The sequence below is a fragment of the Choloepus didactylus genome, chromosome 11 (assembly GCF_015220235.1).
Source record: "Choloepus didactylus isolate mChoDid1 chromosome 11, mChoDid1.pri, whole genome shotgun sequence".
NCBI lineage: Eukaryota > Metazoa > Chordata > Mammalia > Pilosa > Megalonychidae > Choloepus > Choloepus didactylus.
Window position 1 is genome coordinate 11241161 of NC_051317.1, and position 27809 is coordinate 11268969.

The 27809-nt window shown below is 37.8% G+C and overlaps 1 protein-coding gene across 1 annotated transcript in view; it reads left to right on the forward strand.

Moving 5' to 3' along the window:
* Positions 1 to 27809, forward strand: part of GABRB2 (gamma-aminobutyric acid type A receptor subunit beta2) — a 232590-nt gene that overhangs the window by 76264 nt on the left and 128517 nt on the right. Inside the window, exon 4 of the mRNA XM_037799426.1 lies at positions 1001 to 1221. Coding sequence (XP_037655354.1) covers positions 1001 to 1221 — 221 coding nt within the window. The remainder of the gene's footprint in view (positions 1 to 1000; positions 1222 to 27809) is intronic.

Here is a 27809-nt window from a genome sequence, read left to right on the forward strand (position 1 = left end):
AGATAAGCATTCTCTGTTACAGGTTTCCACGCGGGGCAGAGTGCCTCGCGGGAGAGCAGCCTCGATGTGGCCGTCAGGTATGGCTCCTAGTGGGCTGTCTCCCCGAGGTTCGCTTGGGCAAACTCTTAAGTACTCTACTCATAACCAATGATCTAGCGCCGCGCATATGCACTCAATTGGCAGATAGGAATAGTGAGTGTGCACGTCATAAGCGGAAGCAGGATATGGGCGCCATCTTGGCTCATTCGATGGGCGGGGGGACTTTGGAGCAGGTTTACAGCGCATGCGCTATGCCCGTCCCGGGAGACGGCTCTCCACAGCTGACCTCTTGGAGAGACTTTCCTTCACCATTCCAGCAAAATATTTCCTATGTTGCTCTATGTGCTTTGTAGAATGTAGCATTATTTGACATCATTTTGTTCACTTATCTGTGTTTTGGTTATAAAGCTCCTGAGAGCAGGCATATAATTTGTCTTGTTTACCACTTTTATCCCAGTATCTAAACAGTGCCTGTTGTTTACAAAACACAGAATAAACATTTGTTGATTAAATTAATGGAAGAATGAATGAACGAAACCATGATTTGATGTATTTGTTTTTTTAATATACATGAAAACAAATACATAACTCTTTTGTTGCAGTGAAGCTAATGACACACCTAAAAAATACTAACCCTATGTACCACTTTGGGAAAGATAGGATTAATTATTGAATAATTATTCCTTAACACCTGTCTTCCTGGGTAATGTATAATAAACTCCATGAGGATATACCTTCTTCATTTGTAAATTCACAGCGCCTACCATGGTGCCCGGCACATTGTATTATAGGTGCTCAGTAAGAATGGGTGGAATAAAGTAATAATTTCCATGTGGATGGTATATATTTATAGTGTGTGGCCATATATATATATATCTTTTCTTATTAATACTAATGTATTTGCCTATCTCTCAAGACCATTAGGTTACAAAATAATCGTGTTTTCTTTTTGCCTTCTCAGGATTATACCTTGACAATGTACTTTCAGCAAGCCTGGAGAGATAAGAGGCTGTCCTATAATGTAATACCTTTAAACCTAACTCTGGACAATAGAGTGGCAGACCAGCTCTGGGTGCCCGATACCTACTTCCTGAACGATAAGAAGTCATTTGTGCATGGAGTGACTGTCAAGAATCGCATGATCCGTCTGCACCCTGACGGGACGGTGCTCTATGGTCTCAGGTCTGTAGCATCCATTTTGAAGTTTAACTTTTCCTGAAAGAAATAATTACTGCTTTTTTTGGGGGGGGAGGGAAACCTTGTATTATTTTCCTTATCCTTCCTTCATTCTGCTGATAAACATTAAACCTCCTTTCCAGTGGACATCTGAGAGCTTAGGGTAGCATTCTTACAAAAGGACTTAGCCCCAGCTAACACTGAGGTTTTCTGAATTGTCTGTCCATATCAGCTGCTGATCCTAAAGCTGCTTTCTTTAAGCAGCTCGGATAAATAATATCAAAATGGCTGAGACACAGAGCTTCTTTAAAATGGGGAAAAAAATATGAATTCCAAATAATTGTTTGAATGTGGCAGCTGCTCCGTTTTATAAATTGCTCCTGAGCTGCCTGGACCGGGTCACGGTCCTCTGAAGAAGGGAAGACTTTTTGGCCCTCTCACCCTCCAAGGAGCAATTAGACTTGCAAATAAATAAAGTAGTTATCTCATGTTTATTAATGGTGGATTTACACTATTAAATGCACCTCTTACAGAATGAATTGTAAAATAGGCAGTATCTTCTTTCAAGGTGTATTCTGTGTTAAAAGCAATAGATGGTTTCCATTAAAAAAAAATAAGAGAAAGATGTCTATCTTACTCTGAAAATATTATCGTATAAGGCTTCCCCTGCCTGTTAGAAGAAATTCTAAATCCTGAAATGTTCAAGTTCCTCAGGTCTGTTAGATTTTACATAAATGTGTGATTACTGTAACATAATAATGATGATAGTAACTATAATATTATTTATTTATTGAACACCTGTTCAGGGTTAGGCAGTTGCTAATTGTTTTCCACGTATTATTATAGTCAATCCTTTCAACACCCCTCGTAAGTTAGGAACTGGCTAAATACAAGACACTGTGCTGGATGCATTTTATTTATCCTACTGATTAATCTTCACAGATATCAGGCAAAAATCACCCTGTGTTCTTCCTGCCTCCCTTGGAAAGCAGGGGCAGAGAATATGTCAAATTCTTCTTTTTATACCCAGCACTGACAAAATAACTACATTGTAATAGCAAGTAAATAGAACGTATGCTGCTAAAGGCTTGTGAATGAATTCATGAATGCATATATGCAGAGTTGTGTGGATGAGAAAATCAGCATTCAAATAAGCAGAAGGTACTTGGAATGGAGAGGGAAAAGAGATGTAAAATATAGATAATAAATTGGCTTCTTGATATCAAGTCATTAATCAAATGAAAAATGATAATTTTTCACTCTTATCATTAAGACCAACTGGGCACCATGGCTGTGCCTTAAACTCATGGCAGTAGCAAAGCATTGTCCTCCCACTCCCACTGCCACCAAGGACTGCTGACAAACTATGCAGCTTTTTGAACCCATCTAACATGCATAAAAATAACACTTCTGGACAGAGCCGGCTCATGAATTCCAAGTGTCCTCCCAGTTGTATTGTTAATTCTGAATGTGAAATGGATAGGAAGGTTTTCGTGAAACTTATAAGTGTTCATCCCAATTTTTTCTAATAAATGGTAGAACAATTTTCACTTGGTTGGAGATTTAACACAGACCAGATAACCCCTAGTGAACTCCATGAGGTTCATTTGCAGTGAATAAGTGAAAGGAATACAATTAAAATTACCGTTTCCAGAGAGGATTCAGCTCTATTTACCCTTGTCTCCCTAATTTTCTACTGATGACAGTCTAGTAAATTATTCTCCTGACTATATTCGGGTAGTAGCTGCTGTGAGATAACACTTAAAATAGTCTTAGTATTGATGTCAGTAGCTATTACTCATTAAGAGACTTGGCATGTACTTGTCACTGTGCTAGAAACTTTGCTTATATTACCTCTTTTAATGTTGCCAAAGCAACTACTAGTACTATTATTTTCCCCATCTTCCATGAAGAAACTAAGACTTGGAAACGTTAAGGAACTTTTGCACACAGTGAGTGAAGTCGTCTGAATGCACACTTTTCTCTTCACCACATTTCAGTCCTGCTCCTTAGATACTGGCAAGATGGCACTAAGGAACAGGAACCACCAAGTGCACACAGACACAAAGGACAAAAAAATGTTAGGTGGAAATAGCTTCATTGGATAGAGACTTTCTTCTTAATTGATAAAATAAGATCTTACAGATCAACAGGCCCGGGTCTTCCATGGGAGGTGTGTGTTTAGGCCCCGAGGTTCACACTGCCCCTAGTTAGCTAAGGAGTGCTTTCTGCCATGTAGAGTCCTGGGGCCCAGGCAAGATCATTTTAAAGTACTTGGTTGTGGCAAAGTTCATCGGTTTGGATAAGGCAGATTGGAAAACAACCATTGAAGATACAGAGGCTTGGATAGAGAAAGCTCTAAATAACAAGACATTGAACAAGAAATTGGGCAGAACAAGGCCTCTGAGTTGAATATCTTGCAAGTTGCAGCAAAAGCAAAGAGCTTAAACTCTGCCCCCATTAAAAACAATAAGGATGCTGGACGGGTCATTCACAGGGTTCGAGAAAGTTTCTTCCTTAGGGTTTTATTCAGTGAAACTTTCAGAAACAAACACACTATAAAGGTAGGAATGCAGTATGACAAATATTAATGTTTGTTCAATTTAATGGTGGGTATATAGGTGTTCATTGTGTTATTCTTCCAAATAACCTGTATGCTTGAAAGTTTTCATAATAAAATTTGAAGAAGGTAGCTTTCATTGGCCTAGGAACCTCTGGTGCTATTATGTAGGAAAAGTCACCCCAGGCTTAAAAGGTCTGTGCCAAGGAAAGAGATTTCTGATCTCTTGAAGGCAGGAAATCATCTCTTTTTGACATCTGCCTTCAGTAGCTGAGTTTGAAGATGGGTCATCTCATCTCAGAGGCTGTGTGGCTCAGTGGGTGGGATCCATGCCATAGTCAGCCAGGCTAAGCCATAACTCTGGGAGGGTTGGTCAAGGCTTTTCAGCCAAAACCTCAATAGACTCCCTGTGAGATAATTCTCCTGCAAGAGTCTGCCCATTGCATCTGACTCTACACAGCAAGAGTTCTCAGTCTTGTCACCAGTCGCTCAGCAAGCTTGCATTAAGATACAGTGGCCTTGGAGAGTATTCAGAAGATGGAGACCAAGATTTAGAAAAATGTGGGACAAAATTTAGGCACTATTTTGATGGGCTAAGTTCTAATAGTATTCAGCTTAATTGGATCTCTGTTTAATTAGTTCATATTAGTGAGACCATACAATATTTTCCCTTCTGTGTCTGGCTTATTTCAGGCAATACAATGTCCTCAGGGTTCATCCACGTTGTCTCATGCATCAGGACTTCATTCCTTCTTATAGCTGAATAATATTCCATTGAATGTATATACCACATTTTGTTTATCCATTCATCAGTTGATGGACACACTTCTGGCAATTGTGAATAATGTCGCTATGGACATCAGTGTGCAAATGTCTGTTTGTGCCCCTGCTTTCAATTGTTCTGGGTGTATACCTAGTAGTGGAATTTCTGGATCATATGATAATTCTACACTTAGCTTTCTGAGGAACCGCCAAACTGACTTTTACAGTGGCTGCACCATTTTACATTCACATCAGCAGTGAATGAGTTTTCCTGTTTCTCCACATCCTCTCCAACACTTGTAGTTTTCTGTTCCTTTAATAGTGGCCATTTGTGTAAGTGTAAAATGATATCCCATTGTGGTTTTGATTTGCATTTCCTTAATAACTGTCTTTTCACATTGTTTTTTAGCCATTTGCATTTCCTCTTTGGAAAAATGTCCATTCATGTCTTTTGCCAATTTCTAAAAAGTGTTTATTTGTCTTTTTATTGTTGAGTTGTAGGATATCTTTATATATTCTGGATACTAAACTCTTATCAGATATGTGGTTTCCAAATTTTTTCTCCCATTGAGTCATCTGCCTTTTCACTTTTTTGACAAAGTCTTTTGAAGCACAGAAGAATTCATATTGAGGACATTCCATTTATCTAGTTTTTCTTTCATTGCTTGTGCTTTGGATGTAAAGTCTAAGAAATCATTGCCTATCACAAGGTCTTGAAGATGTTTCCCTACATTTTCTTCTAGGAGTATTATGTTGCTGGCTCTTATATCTAGGTCTTTGATCCATTTTGAGTGAATTTTTGAATAAGATGTGAGATAAGGGTCCTTTTTCATTCTTTTTGTTATGTCTATCCATATCCAAGTAAATAGCACCATAGATAGGAGGGTCTATTTCTAGAGTCTCAATTTGATCCTATTGGCCCCATAACCATTTTTATGCCAGTACCATGCTGTTTTGATCACTGTAGCTTTGTAATATACCTTAAAATCAGGAAGTGTGAGACCTCCAACTTTGCTCATCGTCTCAAGATGTTTTTGGCTATTCAGGGCTCCTTACCCTTCCAAATAAATTTGATAATTGGCTTTTCCATTTTTCAAAGTAGGCTTTTGGAATTTTGATTGCATTTAATCTATAAATCAGTTAGGGTAAAATTGACTTCTTAACAATATTTAGTCTCTCAATCAATGAACCCAGAATATCCTTCTATTTATTTAGGTCTTCTTTGATTTCTCTTAGGAATGTTTTATAGTTTACTGTGTACAGGTCCTTTATGTTGTTAGTTAGATTTATTCCTAGATATTTGATTCTTTTATTTGCTACTGTGAATTCATGTCTTGATTTCTTCCTCAGATTGCTCATTACTAGTGTACAGAAACACTACTCATTTTTGCATGTTGATTTTGTACCCCGTCATTTTGCTGAATTCATTTATTAGCTTTAGTAGCTTTGTTGTAGTTCTTGGAACTTTCTATATGTAGGATCATATCATCTGCAAATAGTGAAAAAGTTACTCCTTCCTTTCCAATTTGAATGCCTTTTATTTCATTTTCTTGCCTAACTGCTCTAGCTATGACTTCTATAATAATGTTGAATAATAGTGGTGACAGTGGGCATCCTTGGTATATTCCAGATCTTAGAGGAAAAGCGCTTAGTCTCACCAGTAAGTATGGTCATTGCTGTGAGTTTTTCATATATTCCCTTTATCATGTTCAGGAAGTTTCCTTTTATTCCTATCTTTCAAACTATTTTAAATCAAGAAAGGATGCTGAATTTTGTCAAATACCTTTTCTGCATCAATCAAGAAGATTGTGTGGTTTTTCCCTTGTGATTTGTTAATGTGGTATATTACATTAATTGATTTTCTGGTGTTGAACTGCTTTTGCATACCTGGAATAAAACCCACTTGATCATTGTGTATAATTCTTTTAATGTGCAGTTGGATTTGATTTGCAAGTATTTTGTTGAGAATTATTGCTTCCATATTCATCAGAGAAAGTGGTCTGTAATTTTCTTTTCTTGTAGTATCTTTATCTAGCTTTGTTATTAGGATGATGTTGGCTTCATAGAATGTGTTAGGTAGTGTTCTCTCCTCCTCAATTTTTTGAAAGGGTTTGCACAGGACTGGTTTAATTCTTCTTGGAATGATTGGTAGAATTCCCTTGTGATGCCATTTGTTCTTGGATATTTCTTTGTTGGCAAGTTTTAGATGACTGATTCCATCTCTTGCAATTTGGTCTGCTGAGGTTTTCTATTTCTTCTAAAATCAGTGTAGGTTGTTCATGTGTTTCTAGGAATTTTTCCATTTTGTCTAAGTTGTCTAATTTCTTGACATACAGTTGTTCATAGTATCCTCTTATGAACCTTTTTATCTCTGTGGGGTCAGTAAGTAATGCCCTCCCTCTGATTTCTGATTTCATTTATTTGCTTCATCACTCTTTTTTTCTTTGTCATTCTAGCTAAGGTTTTGTCAATTTTCTTGATCTAGTCGAAGAACCAAACTTTGGTTTGGTTGATTCTATTTTTTGATTCTCAATTTCTTTTATGTCTGCTCTAATCTTTCTTTCCTTCTGTTTGCTTTGGGGTTAGTTTGCAGTCCTTTTTCTAGTTCCTCATGGTGTGTGTTAGGTCATTGATTTTAGCTCTTTTTTCTTTTTCAATGTAGGTGCTTAGGGTTATAAATTTCCCCCTCAGCACTGCCTTCGCTGCATCCCGTAAGTTTTGATATGTTGTGTTCTTGTTTACATTCATCTCAAGATTTTTACAGATTTCTCTTGCAGTTTCTTCTTTGACCCACTGATTATTTAGAAGTATCTTGAAGAGAATGTATACCCTGCTGTTATGGGGCGTAATGTTCTTTATATGTCTGTTAGGTCTGGTTCATTTATTATATTATTCAATTTCTCTGTTTCCTTATTGATCCTTTGTCTAGAATGTTCTACTTACTTATGAGAGTGGTGTATTAAAGTCTGCAACTATTATTGTAGAGACGTCTGTTACTCCTTCAGTTTTGCCAGTGTTGCCTCATGTCTTTTGGGGCACCTTGGTTAGGTGCATAAATATTTATGATTTTTTTTTCTTCTTGGTGGGTTGCCCCTTTTGTTAATATATTATGTCCTTCTTTGTCTCATAACAATTTTGCTTTAAAAACTATTTTGTCCAGTATTAGTATAGCTACCCCAGCTCTTTTTTGGTTACTGTTTGCATGGAATATCTTTGTCCATTCTTGCACTTTCAATCTTTCTGTATCTTTGTGTCTAAGGTGAGTTTCTTGTAGATATAGATGGTCTTATTATTTTTTATCCATTCTGTCAATCTCTGTCTTTTGATTGGAGAGTTTAATCCATTATCATTCAACATTATTACTATAAAGGCAGTACTTACGTCAACCATTTTATCCTTTGGCTTTTATGTGTCATATATCATTTTTGTCTCTCTTCTTACTCTTTTAGTTAACCTTACTGATAATATTCGTTTCTACACTCTCTTCCAAGTCTCTTTCTCTTGTCTTTTCTTCTCTTTCTGCAGAACTCCCTTTAATATTTTTTGTAGGGCAAGCCTTCTTGATGAACTCTCTCAGCTTTTTTTTAATCTGTGAATATTTTAAACTCCCCTTCATTTTTGAAGGACAGTTTTGCCAGATAAGGAATTCTTGGCTGGTAGTTTTTCTTTCAGTACCTTAAATACATCATACCACTGCCTTTTTGCCTCCATGGTTTCTGCTGAGAAATCAGCATTTAATCTTATTTCTGTTCTCTTGTATTTGATGAATCATTTTTCTCTTGTGCTTCCAGGATGATCTCTTTATCTTTGGCATTTGACATTCTGATTAGTATGTGCCTCAGAGTAGGTCTATAAGAATTTATTCTGTTTAGACATGTATATTTTTGTCTTTCATAAGAAATGTGAAATTTTGGCCAATATTTCCTCAAACAGTCTTTTTCCCCCTTTTCCTTTCTCTTCTCCTTCTGGGACTCTTGTGATGCATATGTTTCTGTGCTTCATGCTGTAATGAAATTCCCTGAGACTCTGCTCAATTTTTTTCTATTCTTTTCTTTATCTGTTCTACTGTCTGTGAGATTCCAAATGTCCTATCTTCCTGTTCACTGGATTTTTCTTCTGCCTATTCAAATCTGCTGTTGAATGCTCCTAGAGTATTTTTATTCCCATATATTGTGTCTTTCATTCCCATCTGTTATACTTATTTTCATACTTTAAAATTTTTCTTTATACTCACCCTGTGTCTTCTTAATATCCTTTTTCTCTTTAGCCATATTTTCCTTCATCTCTTTGAATTGACTTAGGAGATTTGTTTGAGCATCTTTGAATAGTTGTTCAAAATTCTCTATGTCCTCCAACTTTTAAATTTTTTCCTTTGACTGAGCCATATCTTCCTGTTTCTTAGTATGACTTGTGAACTTTTGCTGTTGTCTAGGCATATAATTCAATTGATGAATTTACTCTGAAAGTCAGTTTCTGTCTCTTATCTAGGGTTTTGCCGTTGATTACCAAAGGCTCTTCTTTGACCCTTGGTTCGTAAGTATTTCCTAGCCAAACCAGGGTCAGGATCCCACAAAGGGGGCACAGACCTGTTCAAAAGGGCCCTGGGGAGTCAGGCAAGATGTCAAAAAGCCTTTTTCTCATATCTCTGAAGCAGTGTTTTCCTGGCCTGCCCAGCAGAGGTGCTCTTGTGCAAACTGTTCCCTGCAGCCCTATGATGACAGTGTGTTTTTAAATGTCTGCCAGCTCTACCCCGTGAGAGATGGGATTGAAACAATGGCTGATGGCATGGTGGCCCTGTCTGTAGTGGGCTAAAATATTGGGACCTAGTGGTTTAAATTCATGGACCAAGAGCCAAGATCTGCACTTGGTTGTGCCTCCCCCCATTTTGGGGGCAGAGGGCATCCATGTCCCTGTCTGTCCACACCTGCCAGCCAGCCAGGGACTGAACCCAAGGCTGCTTGCCTCAAGAGTGGGGGATGGGCACCAGCAGCTGTGGCAGAGCAAGTGACTCAGTTTTTCACTGCAGTTTCTCAGTCTCTTCATCCTGCTCTTCCTGGATGCTGAACAGTACTTCCCTGTCCCCTGAAGCCCAAAAACAGTTTTGCCAGTCCACTAGCTGTTCTTGGAGGAGTAGTGAGCCCTCTTGCTCCCTACTCCACTATCTAATCCAATTTATATTTCTTTATCCAATTTATAGATATAGTTTTGATATGGGGTGAAGTAAGTGTTGTTGCTATAAAATGCAGGGCTATTATTTAAAACTTACTTATTATTTTAATCACAAACAGGCAAAGCTATTTGGAACACTACTTGTAATCTTACAGTTGTTCTATTGTATTTCATATTCTTCATTAGTTAAATAAATGACTCAGGAGATGTACTAAAGCTGATTTTATTAGGACAGTTCTTGTAGAAGGAATGGCTTTCTAACTCTTCAGTAGTAGCTGACCTATCTAAAAATAGCTCTTGTCTTTTGGTTAAGCGGAGCGGCCTTGGCTTCATATGTCTATATACCTCCCATATGTAACATTAGATCAGAAACATGTCACTTCTGATTAAAGAGTCACATTCTCAAAGAAAGATTCAGCAGGAAGCAGAAGGCAATTCAAGCACCTCCTGCTATGTATGTTTTGTCATTGTGAAAATGGCAAAGCATAATGTTAGCTTATAATGAACCTAAGCAGGGATGGTTTTATTAATTTTATCTTTTTCCTCTGTCCTAATGTTTAACCACAGGATATCAGGCAAGTGAATATCTGAGAGCCATCACACATGAAATACAGCTTATCAAACATCAATATGATATCAATTTTAACTTGCATTCCCCTTAATTCACTTTCTTAGAGAAATTGAGTGAATATATTTTATCAGGCAGAACAACAGAGATTTCATTAGAAATTCAGTCCCCCTGGCCAGGGTGTGAGATCCTACTCTCTAAATTTTTCCAGTCTGTAAAGCAAGAAAAATCACCTCATCCACTTCTACTTCCATGGGAAAAATGCGTAAAAATAGAGTATCATAGGATACTTCTCTTTAAGAAATTTCTTTCCTATCACTTCTATTTTTTCCTATCACTTTTTATCCCTATAAGATAAAATTATTTAAATAAATATGAAAGTATTTAGAAGTAATTTCTGACACCCTCAAGTTCATCTCCTTTGTATAGAAGGAAAAGGGAGGCTCAGGGAGGGAAGTGATTGTGCCTAAGATCACACAAACAGTTAATCACAGAGCACAGGCTACAGTCCCAAACTCTTAACTCCTACTCCAGGGGTTGTTTTTGTTGCTGCTGCAATGGGTGATGATGTTGTTTATTTGGTTAGTGGCTGATGAAGTTGTTTATTTTGTTAGATGGAGTCATCCTCTGACTGACCTCAGCAAATAACTCAAACCAAAATCAAAATTAGTAGAACCAGAATCACACCATCCCTCAGACCTTAGAAGAGTTGGTGTATTCTTAGCAACCCTAGGAAATAGTCCAGGATATTTTTTTAATTAAATTCAGTTTTATTGAAATATATTCACATACCATACATTCATCCATGGTGTACAATCAGCCGTTCACAGTACCATCATACAGTTATGCATTTATCACCCCAATCCATTTTTGAACATTTTCCTTACATCAGAAAAAATCAGAATAAGAATAAAAAATAAAAGTAAAAAGAACATCCAGATCATCCCCCCCATCCCACCGTATTTTTCATTTAATTTTTGTCCCCATTTTTCTACTCATCCATCCATATATTGGATAAAGGGACACAGGGTTTTCACAATCACACTGTCACCCCTTGTAAGCTACACTGTTATACAATCGTCTTCAAGAGTCAAGGCTACTGGGTTGGAGTTTGATAGTTTCAGGTATTTACTTCTAGCTATTCCAATACATGAAAACCTAAGAAGTGTTATCTATATAGTGCATAAGAATATCCACCAGAGTGACCTCTCGACTCCATTTGAAATCTGTCAGCCACTGAAGCTTTATTTCATTTCATTTTGCTTCCCCCTTTTGATCAAGAAGATGTTCTCAATCCCACGATACTGGGTCCAGATTCACCAGGATATTTTTTTATTTGTTTTGTTGTGGTTGCTTTTAGATAAAAACATTTAAAGAGGAAAAGAAAGTTTGCTCATCTCCTTTCTTCTCAGATACTGCTGACTCATCATGTCTCAGTAGTGGATGGGTCTCCTTCCTGCCTGCTAGACTGGTCCCTGGTTGTCCTCATGTCACTGATTTCAGTTGAGTGATAGTTGGAGGTGGTGGCACTGAAACCAAAGGTGTCAAAGAACTGCTGTGGAAAGGGTGAATGGTCAAAGACTCTGGGGTTTTGAAGAGCAGAGGAATTCAGCTGTATTCCCAATACAAATATGAGTCCTGTACTGTGGGCCCAAAGAATGAGCACAGGTGTCATTGAAGTGGACCTTGTCTAAAAAGGGGAGAGACATTGAAATCAATTGAGGACACATTATTCATAGGCTTGTGAATATACCTATATATAGCGTTGCTATGCATAGCACATCCAGAGGTAGTACTTGCATATTCCTGATTTCATTAGGAGTGAACCCTCTGCATCATGAGAATACTGTCAGCATGAATAGAAGCTGAGGTCTTCACATTATTTTATTTTATTTTAATTTGAGTAGAGCATTTCCTAGTGGATGATTAAAATGAAAACTTTTGCTGCTGTATATACACACGCACTTTCACTTATAGGTATACATACACACCACATACACATACACATATTTATTTATAGGGGTATGTGTTTATGTGTGTTTGTGCATCTATGTGTGTGTAAACAGCAAGTATGTTTTCTTCTCTTTGAATTACATTAATACTGAAGAACAGCAGAAGAGACTTCCATAAATCATACCTTAAAACAAGATAGACTTCTTTCAGCATTTGTTCAAAGATTAATTTTTCTCCAATAGTATCAGGAATAACTTTTCCATTACCCAATTTAATGAAATCCGTGCATTTTGTTGGCAGTTTTTGCTGGCCATTTGATTGCCAGAGAGGCAAAATACAGAGTTAAACTAGATAGACTTTGTAATAAATTCAGTCATGACAGCTTTAATTAGACAAAGATCTGTTCAAAGCAAATACAAATGGGGAGTGTTAACTGAGATTGTTATAGCAGTAGTACTAGTAGTTAACCTTTGCTGAGTACTTTCTCTATGTCAAGCTCTACACTATTGGCTAATCTCATTTACATTAAACAATCCTGTGAAGCAAGCTAATATTATCTCCATTTTATGATTGAGGAAACTGAGGCTTTGTGAGAGTACAGAACTTGCAAGAGAGTTTCAGGGCTCAGGATTAAACTTTAAGCCTATAGCCTTAGTCACTTCCTCACAGTCACAGAGAATGCATTCTCTGCCTGGGTAGATAAATGCAAAGGTTCTTGGAGAAAGCAGATACTGAAAATGTTGGTGGAAGGATTTCTAAATTTGCCAGGCTGCTATGAGAAATAACACATAATAGGTTGTCTGAAACAGAACTAATTTATTGGCTCACTAGTGGGTGGGGGTTTTCAGCTCTACCTTGTTTGTCTATTCTTGAAGATTACAAATAAAGCAAGCCTTCCTTTAGGAAGTTAAATCAATGTAATATGTTAAGCACTCAAATAACAGTCACTATTTTAAGAAACACTTAAGTTATTTTACTTTTCAGAAGCAGCTCATTATCTGCACTCTTATGGACAGAATAAAGGCAACAAAATAACACTAACTAGCCACAAATCCTTGGAAGATGATACTAATTCCATGTTGAATTGTTTCCACTAGCCATAATGGATAAAAGTAATTAGTTCTTCATGTTATATTAGCTGTAATAGGCCGATAACTAATAAGGGAAACTACTAAGAGGACCAGGATAACAAACAAAGCTGCTTTCTGCATCAAAATTATAGGGGACATCTGTGCATTTTATTTCATTGCATAGTGAGACCAAAGAACACAAAACCTTCGGGTTTTGGGATCTCACTGCCTTGTTTGAAGTCCTTGCTCTATCTCTGAACTTCAGCTTCCCCTTCAGTTTGCTTATACCTATCTCGTAGGATTATTGGGAGGATTGAGTGAGAGAATGTTTGTGACACATTCAGTAAAGTGCCTGGCTCGTTTTTAAGTTGTCTGTCAATGTGTTGTTATAATTAACATTGCTGCATGTATCTAACCTTGACCTGTTCTGCCGTTTCCATCGTGCTTAGCAGAGGATGATTTCAGGCAGTGGAGAATGATGGTGGTAGATTCTTTTGTACCAACACTGTGTCAGGTGCTGGGGCCCAGAAAGTCAAATGAGACCTCCAGGCCTTGTGATTCAGAAGCTTGCAGCTTAGTGGGAGAAGAAGGCACGTAATAGAGTGATGAAAAGAGGCAGCAGAGGGTAGGGTTGAAAGCCATGCTCTGGAGTGAAAGTCACAGGGGATTCTTTTCTCTGGCTTTGTGGCCTTTGTAAGGTCAACTAACAACTCCGAATTGATAATACTGATATTATTTAATTTTAAAAATGTGGACAAAATTAATAACATAACCTGTAAAGTGGCTGGCACAGAGTAGGCATCCAAAGCTATTGTTGTGGTTGTGGTTATTAGTGTAACTACAAGATAATCATAATAGCCAAAATCGGTTGGCACATACTGTGTATCACTTACTTGACAATCATCGTTTCTTCAAATCCTCAATTAATGCCATCTAATGGATATTAATATTATTCTATTTTTAAAGAAGAGAAACTGGAGGCTTAGACAAATTCAGTAACATTCAAAGTAGCACAACTGTGTCGGAGCTGGGAAGAGAATCCAGGATTTTTAGACTCCAAAGCTTGTGCCCTTTGTGACATTTTCATGGGTTTAATGTAGAGAAATGACCCAGGGCATGGACTGGGAGGTAATTGTGCAGACACAGATGTACTCAGAATTTGCAGTAGGACTACTAGCAGGATGCAATTATTCATTTTCATTACTTAATACTAGGAATAGATGTGTAGTGTCCTAAAAGGACTTGAGAAAACATTGGTGGCTCTAATTTATATTTAAAGAAACAGGCACACTGTAATCAAGTTCAAATGAATTCAAGCACCCATCTATCCAGTCAACTACCGAGCACCTCTCATTGCTCTATGTGGGGGGTGAGGGCTGCAGCAGAGAACAGGCCAGGCACAGTCCCTACTTCCAAAGGTAGCTGCACTTGGTGAAGGGAAAGGACAAATACATATATATATATATATATATATATATATATATATATATATATATGTATGTATATATGATAAATACTAGGCTTAGAAACCATGATGGATTCTATGAAGAAAATGAAACAGAATGATCTGAGAAAGACTGACTGGGAGGAGGTGTGGAGTCCTATTTTAGATTGAAGGTAGTCAGAAAAAGCCTTCACAGGCTGTGACATTTGAATTTCAGTGCTATCAATTAAGACGGGACAGGCAGAGATCTAAGGGATGAGAGTTTTAGTTAGAAAGAGCAAAAGCACGGTGGCCTTAAGAGGAGAACAAAAGTATATGCTCACGGGAAGAAGGTACATATCAGAGCCAGTAATGCTGCTTTACCCAGAGCTTTATGTTTCCTCTCTTTCACATCATTTTATTTTATTTTCTTCATAACTAAATGCGATATTTATTAGTTTATTATACTTACTCATCTTTTACCACTAGAATGTAAGCTCCATGAGAGCAGGGACATCTTTCTTGTTCACTGCTGTATCCCAGTGTTTTGAAAAGTGGCTGTCCCGTAAGAGTCAATCAAAACATACTTGTTGAATGAATGTACATATGAATGAATGAGTACCGTTTCTCCACAACGCTTCCTATTTCATCAATCCAATTATCCTACTCTATTTATCAGCTGATGGGATCTGTTGTTTCTCTAGAGTTTATCTCGCCTTGATTTATCAACCTTTCTCTCTTTCAATGCGGGTAGCTTTAGCCTTTTATGTAAAATAGCGTCTAATGTTTTTAAACAATGTATTTGCATACTGAAGTAAATTAAGAGGAGTAGAAAAAGAACCATAAAATCAAATTAATATCATGTGGAACCAAATTATAAAAGATTATTCTGTTTTAATAAGGTGAAAAATTATGATTGTTCTACCTAACAGGCAATTTGTGGCATTTTCTCTTTATTAGCAAGGAGAACGAATTAGCAGTGAGACTGCTTCAGGTGATGTCAATTTCAGAGGCTGATAAGGTATTTTGAAAACAAAAACAGAATCAGTAAATCCCATAAACTCCACTTCCCAAATTGTGGTTTAAATACAAATAGGAATAGTCTGTGTAAAAATAATCCATTGGCACATCTTCTTATGTTACCTTATGATTTGCAATCAGTGCAATTTTTAAAAGATTTATAGAGATGTGAAGGTGGAGACAATTGTACTGAAGTGGAATTTAGGTGACTCGTGTTAGCCTGCCTTCTACCGTAGATTACATCAGTGAGAAAACACTTTCTAATGAGAGTCAGGGCTTTTCTGATACAAACCTCAGAAAATGCATTATGACTGAGTTCAAGGGGATGCTTCCTTTTATTCATGATAGTCAAATCTTATAGCACTAAAAATGCATGCAGCTTCTCATTGATTTCAAGGCAGAGATACCATGTTGTTTCTTTAGTATAGGATATGTCTCTGTGTTATTTGGACCCTTTTGTCTGCTTCAGCAAGTGTGCATACATATGTGCTCACTTGTATGTTTCTTCTCATGATAGGGGCAAGGGAGGCAGGGAGAAGAGTGAGGAGAAATTACCTGTGTGGGGAAAATGGGCATTTACCTTTTACAGAGTGATATCCTTCCCAAATTTTATCCCATTCGGCTAGAATCATGAGTTGATTTTTCCTTTGGGAAGTTGGATGTAAGGAGTACAAAGAGCAGTCTTATGCCCAAGTAAAAGAGTCACATGGTGTGATATTGAGAAACTGCCTCCATCCCAGATGGCTCTTTCTTTACTCATTTAACATGTGAGCTAATTGCATTTCTCACTGCTAGACCAATGTTATTCACAAAGTTATTTCATGGAGCCTGTTAAATTCCTGAATCTCCACACCACTCCAGTCAATCAGCATCTTCTGATGATAAGTCTCAAGTCTCTTAGGTGGAGTTCCTCAAGGCGGAAAAACCTGTCTACTGGGTGGGTGGGCAGGTGCTGGACAGTGGTGTGCATTGAAAAAACAGGGGTCGATACCAGCACAGGAGTGGAAAGGAGCTCCTAAATTCTAGGCATAAGAAAACAGTTTTACTCTGCTAAGGCAAGTTTCACATCATATTGATTGCAGACATTCCAATTACAGAAACTTAAGGTCTGAAAATCCCATATTTTCAGTTTTCTTGTCTATTTTACTTTATTGCAAAAATCTCAGACATCTTAGACAAGGAAGAGACTATACTATATTGCTGGGCTACTTTTCCTTTCTTTCTGATTTTGTTCTGTTAGATTGATTTTCAGGCTTCTGTGTTTTCTCCGTCATAAGTGAGGTTTTTGGCTCAATTTCATCTTTTGTATTATTTTTTAAATTGTGAAAGATCAGATTGCCAGCATTCAGTGATGCCCTTCTTTAATTTCCAAAAGCTATTGTGTCCTTGCAAGTTTTTAGTTTCCATAGACATGGATGGAAAAAGAGTCCAAAATTCATATACAGACAAGCTTGCAATAAATAGATCATTATCATAGTAGTTGCTAACTGCTAGCGTATGAAATGGCAGGGGCAGGCGGGTGGGGTGGGGTGGCAGGTAGTTCTATATCTTAGGTGCTTTCAGCTTCTGCAGACATGGTTTTGCTCAGTTTTGTTCAGGAGCATGTTAGTGTAAGGTCTTGCCTATGTAGATGGCATAGACTTCAAACTAGGTACTGATCATGAATATATTTCTTATATGAGCCATGATATCTCTGTGCTTTAAAAGGTGGATGTTGTTTCCTTATTTATTATCCTCTTTGCTCTGTGGGTATTTGGGGACATCAGACTTTTTGACTTCTCTGTACGGCACCATTTGCATGAACAGATGGGGAAACATGTCAAAGGGCTAGAGGAGGCTCCAATATCAAAAAAGAGGAGAGGAATGAAGGAATGTGATGGCAGGGTGGACCAGAATGAGTGTTCATGGTTGGGAATTCTTTGTGATCTGGCCTATTTGACCCCTGGGATTGTAACAATTACTCTGTATTGCTCCTTTCACCTTCATCTTTCTATGAATATAGAGTGGCATTATGTCTTCATGTTTGAACATATATAAAGTGTGTGAATGATTTACTTTCTTAGCTATGTTACAGAAAAAAAAAAAATCTCATAAGTTTACATTCAAGCCACATATTGTGTAGGTAAGATATTTTGCTAATAGATTTATTCAACCTAGGACACCACTGTTCCATATCTGCCATATTTGTAGATTATAAGAGGTGGTAGAGTTTGTAGCATAATTTTTGGCATGGTTGTAAATTATGTGACCTTAAAATGATAAGCCACTGGAAATTTGAAATTATTGGGTACTATACCCACCATCCTGTCAGGATACATTCAAGAAATTTTATTTTTCTTTTCCCACCTTCCTCCTCTCCTCTCCTCTCCTCTCCTCTCCTCTCCTCTTCTCTTCTCTTCTCTTCTCTTCTCTTCTCTTCTCTTCTCTTCTCTTCTCTCTCTCAATAAGAGTAATTGTTTTCTGGTTACCTAAATGATACGTGTTCATTCTAGAAAATTTGGAAAGTAGAGAATTTTAAAAATATTAAATGTTAGAGAGCCAATACTAAGAGTTTAGGCAGGGTCTGCTATAAAGTAAACATTTTTATCTGCATTTTACAAGAAAAGAAATTGAGAGTTAGAGGAATCACTACAAGCCTCATTTGTCACAAAGCTATATATGCTGGACATGCCATGCCCAGATTTAAATCTAGGACCCTCCAAATACCAGCTAGCCCACCTCTCTGTGAAATGCTCATTCTGTTCCTTTTGGAGCCACAATTGGAAATTCAGGGTAACCCTCCTGTTCTACTGCAAATCATGCTTATTTCCCAAGTCATCACTTTTTTTTTTGAAATGACAGTATCACTTAACTCATTTCCTTTAACCATGAAAACTAGCTCACAACTCTTCTATCCTGAAATGCATTATAAAGCAGTTTTTCTTAAGAACAATAATGTTTGAAACACTTCCTTACTTATTTCTGCTTTTCTGATTTTCTCAGATCTGTATTATGTGAATGGAGAGTAGTCTATTAGTAATTTAATTGGCTGTTAACATTGTATTCCTTCACCAGGAACTTGACCATAAGGGCTGATAACAGAAGCAATTGATCCTTAAATCAATTTTTCTTGATCCTTAAATCAATTTTTCCTTTCCTGATGTTCTTAAATAGATTTTTAAAGAATGTTTCATTTGAGTGACCATACCACTCAGATGGCAATGATAGCATGTTACCAAGCTATCCAGTTCCATGTTATCCCCACAGCAGCTCTATATGCCAGGTATCACTATTTTCATTTTAAAGAGACGCACAGTAGCAATGACCAGGAAACAGTAGCACTGGTATTTGAGCCCAATTCCAAATGACTGAATTACGCCCCAGGCCATGTTCTTTCCTCTCAATGACACTGATAACAATAAAAGGAGAATGACATCTACACTCTTTTTGTTTGTTTGTTTCAACCTGTGTTCACCTGCTACATTCTTTACTTTGAGGCTATGATCAAAAATAATATAAAATGAAGGTTGTATGGAAGTCCCATGGGTAAGTAGATAAAGTCTTAACCCCCAATCAGTTTTAGTTTGGTCTAGGCTAGATTTTTTTGTTGTTGTTGTTAATAATAAATTTTATTTTGAAATAAGTTCAATCTTACAGGAACAGTTGTAAAAACAGTACAAATGCCATACATAGAATTCCATCATACCCTGATCCATCACCTTTAAGATCCTATCACACCACTCTTTAGATCCTGTCACACCACTCTTCTTCCTTCCCTCCCTCCCTCCCTAACAGCCATCATCTATTGCTCTATCTTCTGAACATATGGGAGCAAGCTGCACGTATCTTTGAACAGGCAATATAGTTCACATATACCTTTCCCATGGACAAGAACATTATTTTATGCAATCTCATTAAACACAGCTCAGAAGTTCAAGAAATTCAACATTGATATAAAGCTTACATTCTTATATTTCCTTTTTTTTTTTTTTTCCTTGTGTCCCAGCTGTGTCCCTTTGAGCCTTCTCTCCTCTGGCCTCAGATCCCGTCCAGGATCATCCTTGGCATTTAATTGTCGTCTATTTAGACTGTCTTTTTTTTTTTCAATTTTGGAAAGATATATATAGCCTAAATCTTCCTATTCCACCCCTCTCTAGCATTCCCTTAGTTGGATTAATCACATTTAGAATGTTGCAATGCTATCACCTTCTGACCATCCATTTCTAGAAGTTTCCCTTCACCCCAAACCAAAACCCCTACTCTCATTTCTTAACTCCCCATTGCCCCTTCCCCCACTTCTTGGAACCCCTACTCTACTTTTCAGCTCTTTGGTAATATTCTTTGATACTTTCTTTGTGTTTACCATGGGGCTCAAATTTAACCTCTTAAATCTATAACAATCTTGTTTTTCTTTGAAACCAACTTAACTTCAATAGGACATGTAAACTGTGTTCCTATACTCCTCCATTCCCCCACCTTTATGTAGTTCTTGTCAAGAATTACATATTTTACGTTGAGTCCAAAACCACCGATTTATCATTACAGTTTATGTATTTTAGATCCTGTAGGAAGTAAATAGTGGAGTTATAAATCAACCCTACAGTAGTATTGGTCTTTATATCTACCATGTGATCTTTACTGGAAATCTTTATTTCTTCATGTGGTTTTAGTCAGTTGTTTAGTGTCCCTTCCTTTCAGCCTGCTTAGGACCGATCTACTGGTGATGAAGTTCCTCAGCTTTTGATTGTCCGGGAATGTTTTCATCTCCCCCTCATTTTTATCCTTCAGGTGTTTGTGAATTCTCCAAGTCTCTGATGGCTATTGACTTCTATTTGTATTCCATTGTGGTCAGAGAATGTTCTTTGAACAAATTCATTTTTGTATTTTTTATTTTATTGAGGCTTGTTTTTATGTCCCCTCATACAGTCCATTCTGGAGAAAGATCCGTGATCACTAGTGAAGAACGTGTGTCCCAGTGACCTGGGATGTAATATTCTATATATGTCTGTTAAAAGTCTCTATATCTCTCTCTCATTTCTTTGTTTCTCTGTCAGTAGGGCTCGCTTTAGTATCTGAAGTAGGGCAGGTCTTTTATTAGCAAACTCTCTCAGGATTTGTTTGTCTGTGAAAAATTTAAGCTCTCCCTCAAATTTGAAGGAGAGTTTTGCTGGATAAAGTATTCTTGGTTGGAAATTTTCCTCTCTCAGAATTTTAAATATGTCATTCCACTGCCTTCTCGCCTCCATGGTGGCCGCTGAGTAGTCATTACTTAGTCTTATGTTGTTTCCTTTGTATGTGGTGAATTGCTTTTCTTTTGCTGCTTTCAGAACTTGCTCCTTCTCTTCAGTATTTGACAGTCTGATCAGAATATGTCTTGGAGTGGGTTTGTTTGAATTTATTCTATTTGGAGTTTGCTGGGCATTTATGCTTTGTGTATTTATATTGTGTAGAAGATTTGGGAAGTTTTCCCCAAAAATTTCTTTGAATACTCTTTCTAGACCTTTACCCTTCTCTTCCCCTTCTGGGACACCAATGAGTCTTAAATTTGGACGTTTTCTTTTATCTATCATATCCCTGAGATCCTTTCCAATTTTTCAATTTTTTCCCTGTTCTTTCTTTTGTTCTTTCATTTTCTGTTCTGTGCTCCTCGAGGGGGTTGAGTTGTTGTTCAGCTTCCTCTAATCTTGTATTATGAGTATCCCCCAGACTCTTTTTAATTTGGCCTACAGTTTCTTTAATTTCCATAAGATCTATTTTTTTTTATTTACTCTTGCAGTATCTTCTTTATGCTCTTCTAGGGTCTTTTTTATGTCTTTCATATTCTGTGCCATGCTCTTCTTCAAGTCTTTTATATCCCATGCCATGCTCTCTTTGCCTGTCTGTAGTTCTTTGATTAATTCTGCCAGGAACTGTGTGTCTTCAGATCTTTTGATTTGAGTGTTTGGGTTCGGGTTCTCCATGTAGTCTGGTTTTATCATATGCTTTAAGATTTTCTGTTGTTTTTGGCCTCTTGGCATTTGCTTTACTTGATCTTTAATTTGTTAGAATTGCAGTTTGGTGACATACACTTTCTCTAACTAACCAGCAGATGGCGTCCCTGAGTCACTTATTCCCCTCAAGTCAGTTCTCCCCAACTTTGTGTTATGTGGGGATCTGATTCTTTTGGGGTCCACTTGGTGCACTTAATTTGGGTGTGTTGTCAGTGCTGTCTGCCCTCAGTGAGGGGCGTGTGCCTGAGCGGTTAGGGAGGAGGGGCAGGTTTAATAATCAAACCTCCCAGGTGTTCCCAGAGATTTAAGGCTGTTCTCTGCTGCTGACACAAAAGTCCTTGGTATTGTTGTAGGTTCCCTGGGATTTCCGAGCGGTTCCCCCCTCCCTGCTGTGCTTTTCCAGGACCTCTGTTGTGGGGGGGGAGGGCAGTGCCATGTCACAAGTGAGCGCCGGCCTCCAGGGAAGCCCTGGGCCGCCGGGCTGTGTAGGGGCGTTCCCAGCCCACTTCAAAGATGGTTGAATGGGACACGTTAACTTCCCCCTTTCTGCACAGATCCACTCTCCCAGCTCTGGGACAATCAACCGTGGGTGTATTCAAGGCCACTGTCCACGGCCGATATTGTGTCGTGTGAGCGGTGCTGCAGGAAAGACTCCCTGTCAGGCTGGGTTTCTTGTCTCGGTTCTGTGCTGTGTGTTCGGCCCTGGGCAGGAGCAGCCCCGCCTGCTGGGGAGACAGCCACGAGTCTGGGATTCTCAGCTTGGCTCCATGCTGTGTGCTCGGCCCTGGGCAGGAGCAGCCCCACCTGCTGGGGTGACGGCTGCGAGGCTGGGCCTCTCGGCTCGGCTCTGTGCTGTGCGCTCCGCCCCGGGCAGGAGCAGCCTCGTCCTCTGCAGCGACGGCTGCAAGGCTGGGCCTCTGCTTGGCTCTGCACTGCGCACTCGGCCCCAGGCAGGAGCAGCCCCGCCCGCTGGGGTGACGGCCGTGAGGCTGGGTTTCTCCCCTTTGTTTCCCTGGACCCAAGACAATCTGCAGTGGGTGTGGGAAGGGGTAATCCTCCACCCCAGACACTGAGGCGTTAGTCCAGACCGCTCCCGTCTTATCTGCAGCTGTTCCCGGGCTTCTCTCCTAAAAAAAAAAAAAAAAACGCCAGCCCAGCATCTCCCCCCACTGCAGCATGGCCGACGGATCAGCCTACTCACTCACTCGTTTCAGAATGCAGACTCCTGGTTTCACCAAACACACGTTCCTGTGGCTTTAGCAGAACTTGTCCAGCTGGTGCTACTTTGGAAGTGGTGTTCTGGGTCCTTTCTGTTTTTTTACCTAGTGTTTTCCATGGAGGTGTTTTTTTCTCTGTCTCACCTCGTCGCCATCTTAGGTTCCTCCCTAGGCTAGATTTATCATTGGTTCCAATCCAAGAACTACCTCCAACTTACTCTCTGTGCCAATTAGGGTCACTCACTTAATATCCCATAGTCTTACTTTCCCCATTTATTACATTACAGATTATGCCAAGGGCTGCCTACTCTCAGCCTTCAGGCCAGATCCAATTAATTAAATTATTTCTTTTGACTAACACATTATTTTTAAAAATTAGGACATTCATTTTAAGTTTATATTTCCTAATCATCTTAAAATCTGAAGATCTGAAACACCAGAACTTATTTCCCACCTGGCAACCATTGGCCAAAGCTGAGAAATCCATGCCTTGTTTAGGCAAGCTAAGCTTTTTTCATACACCATAATCCTGACCATCCCCTGTTGTCTTATGCCAGGTCTCTTGTAATTCCAGCATTCTTTGGTTCTGCATTATGTCATTATTGCTCTGCAATTTCCAATGGATAAAACAAACTAGTTTGCTTGGAATGTAAGGTCAACCATTGCTTGCCTTCATCCAGCTTTTTTCCAGTTATAAATCTTCATAAATTTGCTTGCCTCTCTAGTTGTTCTACTCATTTTACCCCTATGTTCTGGCTCTCGGCATGTGTTTGCACTGTTCCATATTGAGTAAAAACCTCCCAGCTCTGCTGTATCTAGCAAGATCTTGTCTGTCCTCATAGCCTGCCAGATAGCTTATCTTCTCTAGAATGACTTCTTCAGCTTCCTATCATTTTCCTGATTAGAAGTTTTATAACACATAGTAGTGGAACTTAATACACAATGCCTAATACTAAACTAAATAAATATAATTATTTTTATGTATATAGCTGAAGTTTATGGGAAGCTTGTCCCATGATAAACACTTTATATGCATATATGATTTTAGTCCACACAACCATACTAAGAGGTGACTGTTCTTATTGTTGCCGTGCTATTATCATTATTGAGCCTCAAAGAGGTTAAATAATGTATGCAGGTTACAAAGATAATCCCTTCCTAGGTCACCTAATCTTGAATCTGAGCTTAGATTTTAAGGTTCTTAGTATTTTTATAAAATACCTTCCACAGGCAATTAGCAAACACTGGGCGGAATGTTGGCTCTCTATGGACAAATTGATATTGGTCAATCCCTTTATTGTTATTCAGTATATTACAGTATATAGGTTTAATACCTTTCTGAAACTGCTTGGCCAAGTCATGATAGATTTGCAATTTTTAGGTTTTTAAAAGTATACATTATTCAACTCGAAATCATTACACTCACGTTAGTTCCCTAATGGTGGGTTAAGAATTAACAGACATTACCTTGTTGCATTGTTTTCCTCTTAGGGATGATATGTGTTTGGTAATTATTAGTCTATTTTTTTTTCCTGTCAGGAAAAATGTCTGATATTCTTTGGGGCAGTGGAGAGGAGAAGACAAGAGAGTAGTAAGAAAGCAAATACAAATTTGTGCAACAGTGAGACAGTGTATATTAATTGCTTAAAAATAATTGCTATAGAAATAATTACTCATTAGCAGCATTATAGCGTTGAACCACCATCTTAACTAATGTTAACACTGAGCATGAAAATTATAACCAACATGTAATGTTGCATCCCAGTGCTTTGAGAATACTCCTATTCAGTTTTGTTGATAATTGCCTGACAGAAATATATCTTTATGTAGCCTTATTTTTGTCATTAAGCATATGTTGAAGTACTTTAATGTTTGCAAGATGTATTACCACTTCTTAAGTCACTTAACTACATTTAGCAACTCCTAAAATTATTGTCTGTCTGGTTAAACTAAAATCCATTAGAAACCAAATTAGCAAAGGCGTACTGAGGTTGCAAAGAATTTAGGCATTTGCTTCCATTGCTGGAAATTAAAGATAGAGACTGCTTTAGTGAACCAGAAAATACAGACTGCCATTGAAACCATTCTTGTGCCATCATCAGGACCCTCCCTAAATCACTCTGACAGATGAGCCTATTCTTTTACACATCATCTCCGGAACGGGAAATCTACCATCTACCCTGGGGAGTCATTTCATTATTTTACAGCCCTCACTATCAGCCAAGTCATCATTCTAGTCACCCGAAATCCTCCATGGCCTTCATGTTAGAATTTATGACCACAGCTTCCTGTTTGGTCTGCAGCAGAAAATGTGAACAGCTGATCCCTACTCTCTTCAGCCCTCTGTATAGATGGAGGCTGTTAGTGTATCTATCAGACTGTTCTTCCTTCTCCAGTTAGATCAGCAGAGATCATCCAGCCATCTGTTAAACAATTAATTCTCAGGTTTTAACACCTAGTAACATTTTATTGATTTATGAAGGCATGCTGATGTATATATACATATACACACACACCCCAGAGAGCAAGCTCAGAAAATAGGGGTGGGGAATTGGGGGCAATACTCACAATGCACATCTCCCTTTTTTCCAACCCTATTTCCATCTCCCAGCTTAGATGAAACAAAAATTTTCTGTGCAAAAGCAGTGCTACACTTTTCTCTTCTTGTGTCATCTATTATCAGTTTTCATTTTTCATTCAAGGTTTAGATATGCTTGTATCTATCCTTGCCTTTTTTGCCAACGTGTTATGATAATATTTTACTGGCTTTTGTTGTAAGTCATCTTACATTTTAAACACAAGTATTTTGTACTTTTTTGTGAGTCTTTTCTGTTTCTTTGAAACCCTTCCTTAAATGAGTTCTGGTTTCTTTTTACTATGAATTGCTTCACTCTGCTTTATTTCTTTACTTCAGCCAAGCTTCTTACTAAATGTGCCATCATTGGGTAGAAGATGATATGCTTTCTTATTCCCTTCTTGTGTTTTTGAACGATCCTGCAATATTGATGTCTTTTTGGAGGAACTTTGCAACCATCTATATATATATTTTGTCTTTTATCCTAACTTAACTTCTAAATTTTTTGTTCTGATAGGTCTTCAATTGTAAGGTACTCTCCAAATTTCAAGTATAGTTGCACTGATCCCCACACCCTCTTTCCAAAATTCCACCCCAAGTAATTAATAGCTATTGAAGAAATAAAATGATATCAGTGAGGCAGCAGTAAGTTAGTCTTACCACTTTTTGGTAAGATTCTCGAGGTCATGTTTGCATAGAATTCTGAATAAATAATTGCCCAGAGTTCAAAAGGATCTTTTGCATTATAGCGACTCCTCATTTGCATATTGTCTTAATGTCACTCTGCAAGAGGCAGATCCAAGACTTGAGACCAGGATTGCTCTCTGCCAAGGCCTGTGTTCTTCACACTTGTGCCTCTGTGTATGAGACATTAATTTACAAACACTGTACTGACCTACTACTCATCATTCAAAGATGAACATACTACCACATGCTTCTTTGTCCTCTTCTCTGATTGTTTCCCTTAGATAAATCTCAAAGAAAAACTACTGGGCCAACATTTGAAAGGCTCTTGATAGACAGATTAATGTTTGTAAAAGTTGAACAAATTTGTATTCCTATCAGCAGTATATGAGAATCCTTGTTTTTCCACATCCTCACCACTTGTTCCATTTGAAAAATGACAATTTGCTAGACATACTTGCTACCCATTGTTTCCACGAAAAATGTAGGCTGTATCCTCAGTGCATAAAACATCAATATCAATTCCAGATGGAGTTAAAAATTAGCTCTAAAATTAAAGCCATAAAACAGATAGAAATATAGTGAAATATCTACCTTGTCTCTGAATTGAGAAAGATTTTCTAGGCACAAAAGCAGTTTAAGAAACAAAAATGTAAACAATTGAGAAGTTTGTTGGCAACAAAAAAATATTGTAAAAAATTTCTACTGAACAACTAAGAAAAAGAGAAACACTGCCCACAGGAAAATTGGCAAATTCACGAATAAATAATTTACAACTAAAGAAATTGAAATGGCTGTTAAGTATAGAAAAAAAAGCTTTGTGGTAATCATAGCCTTCCAAAGACGGAAAAGGCTCCTTCCAGAGCGAACGAGTTCCAAGTTACTGGAGATATTTAAGTCAGTACATTAATTGTAGGTATCTTGGATATCTTGGATGGAATTCAATTGCCAAAAAGATATTTAGTTACTTATATAGATGTCATTTAAACCTCTTTTCTACCTTGAGAATCCATAGTTTAATGAAGATATCTCCACTAATATTTCAATGGCATAGGCATTTCATTGAAGTACCCTACATTTGACATGCTTATCTGCTGGCCAACATTTCCAATTCATGAAATGTAAATATTCCATGAATAATCAAATGTTCTCATATATCATACAAATTCTACTGCAAATAGAATAAGCTTGTAGGAATGAATAATCTTGTTGAAACTAAAGCAGACAGGAAATTATTTTAATAACCATTTGCAGAGAGAAAAGCAATACACATTCATCATGGAAACAGTAAAAACTACAGGAAAAGATAGAAAATAAAAATAAACCATATTTCTACTGCTGTTTTAGTTTACTTTCAGTCATTTAACTGTGCACTCAGTATAACTTTTTAAATAAACATGAAATCATTACTGTACAAATTGCTTCAAATATGCTTTTTTCTCATAGCAGAATCATGTTCCCTTGTTCTCATTTGTCTTTAAATGTTTTCATTGCATCATATAACAATATCAAAATTAATTTAAATATTCCTATATATTGGATATGTCAGGTGTTTTCATTTTTTCCCAGTTATAAATAAAGCTGTGCTTAATATCCTTGTACATAACTATCATTATTTTGCCTT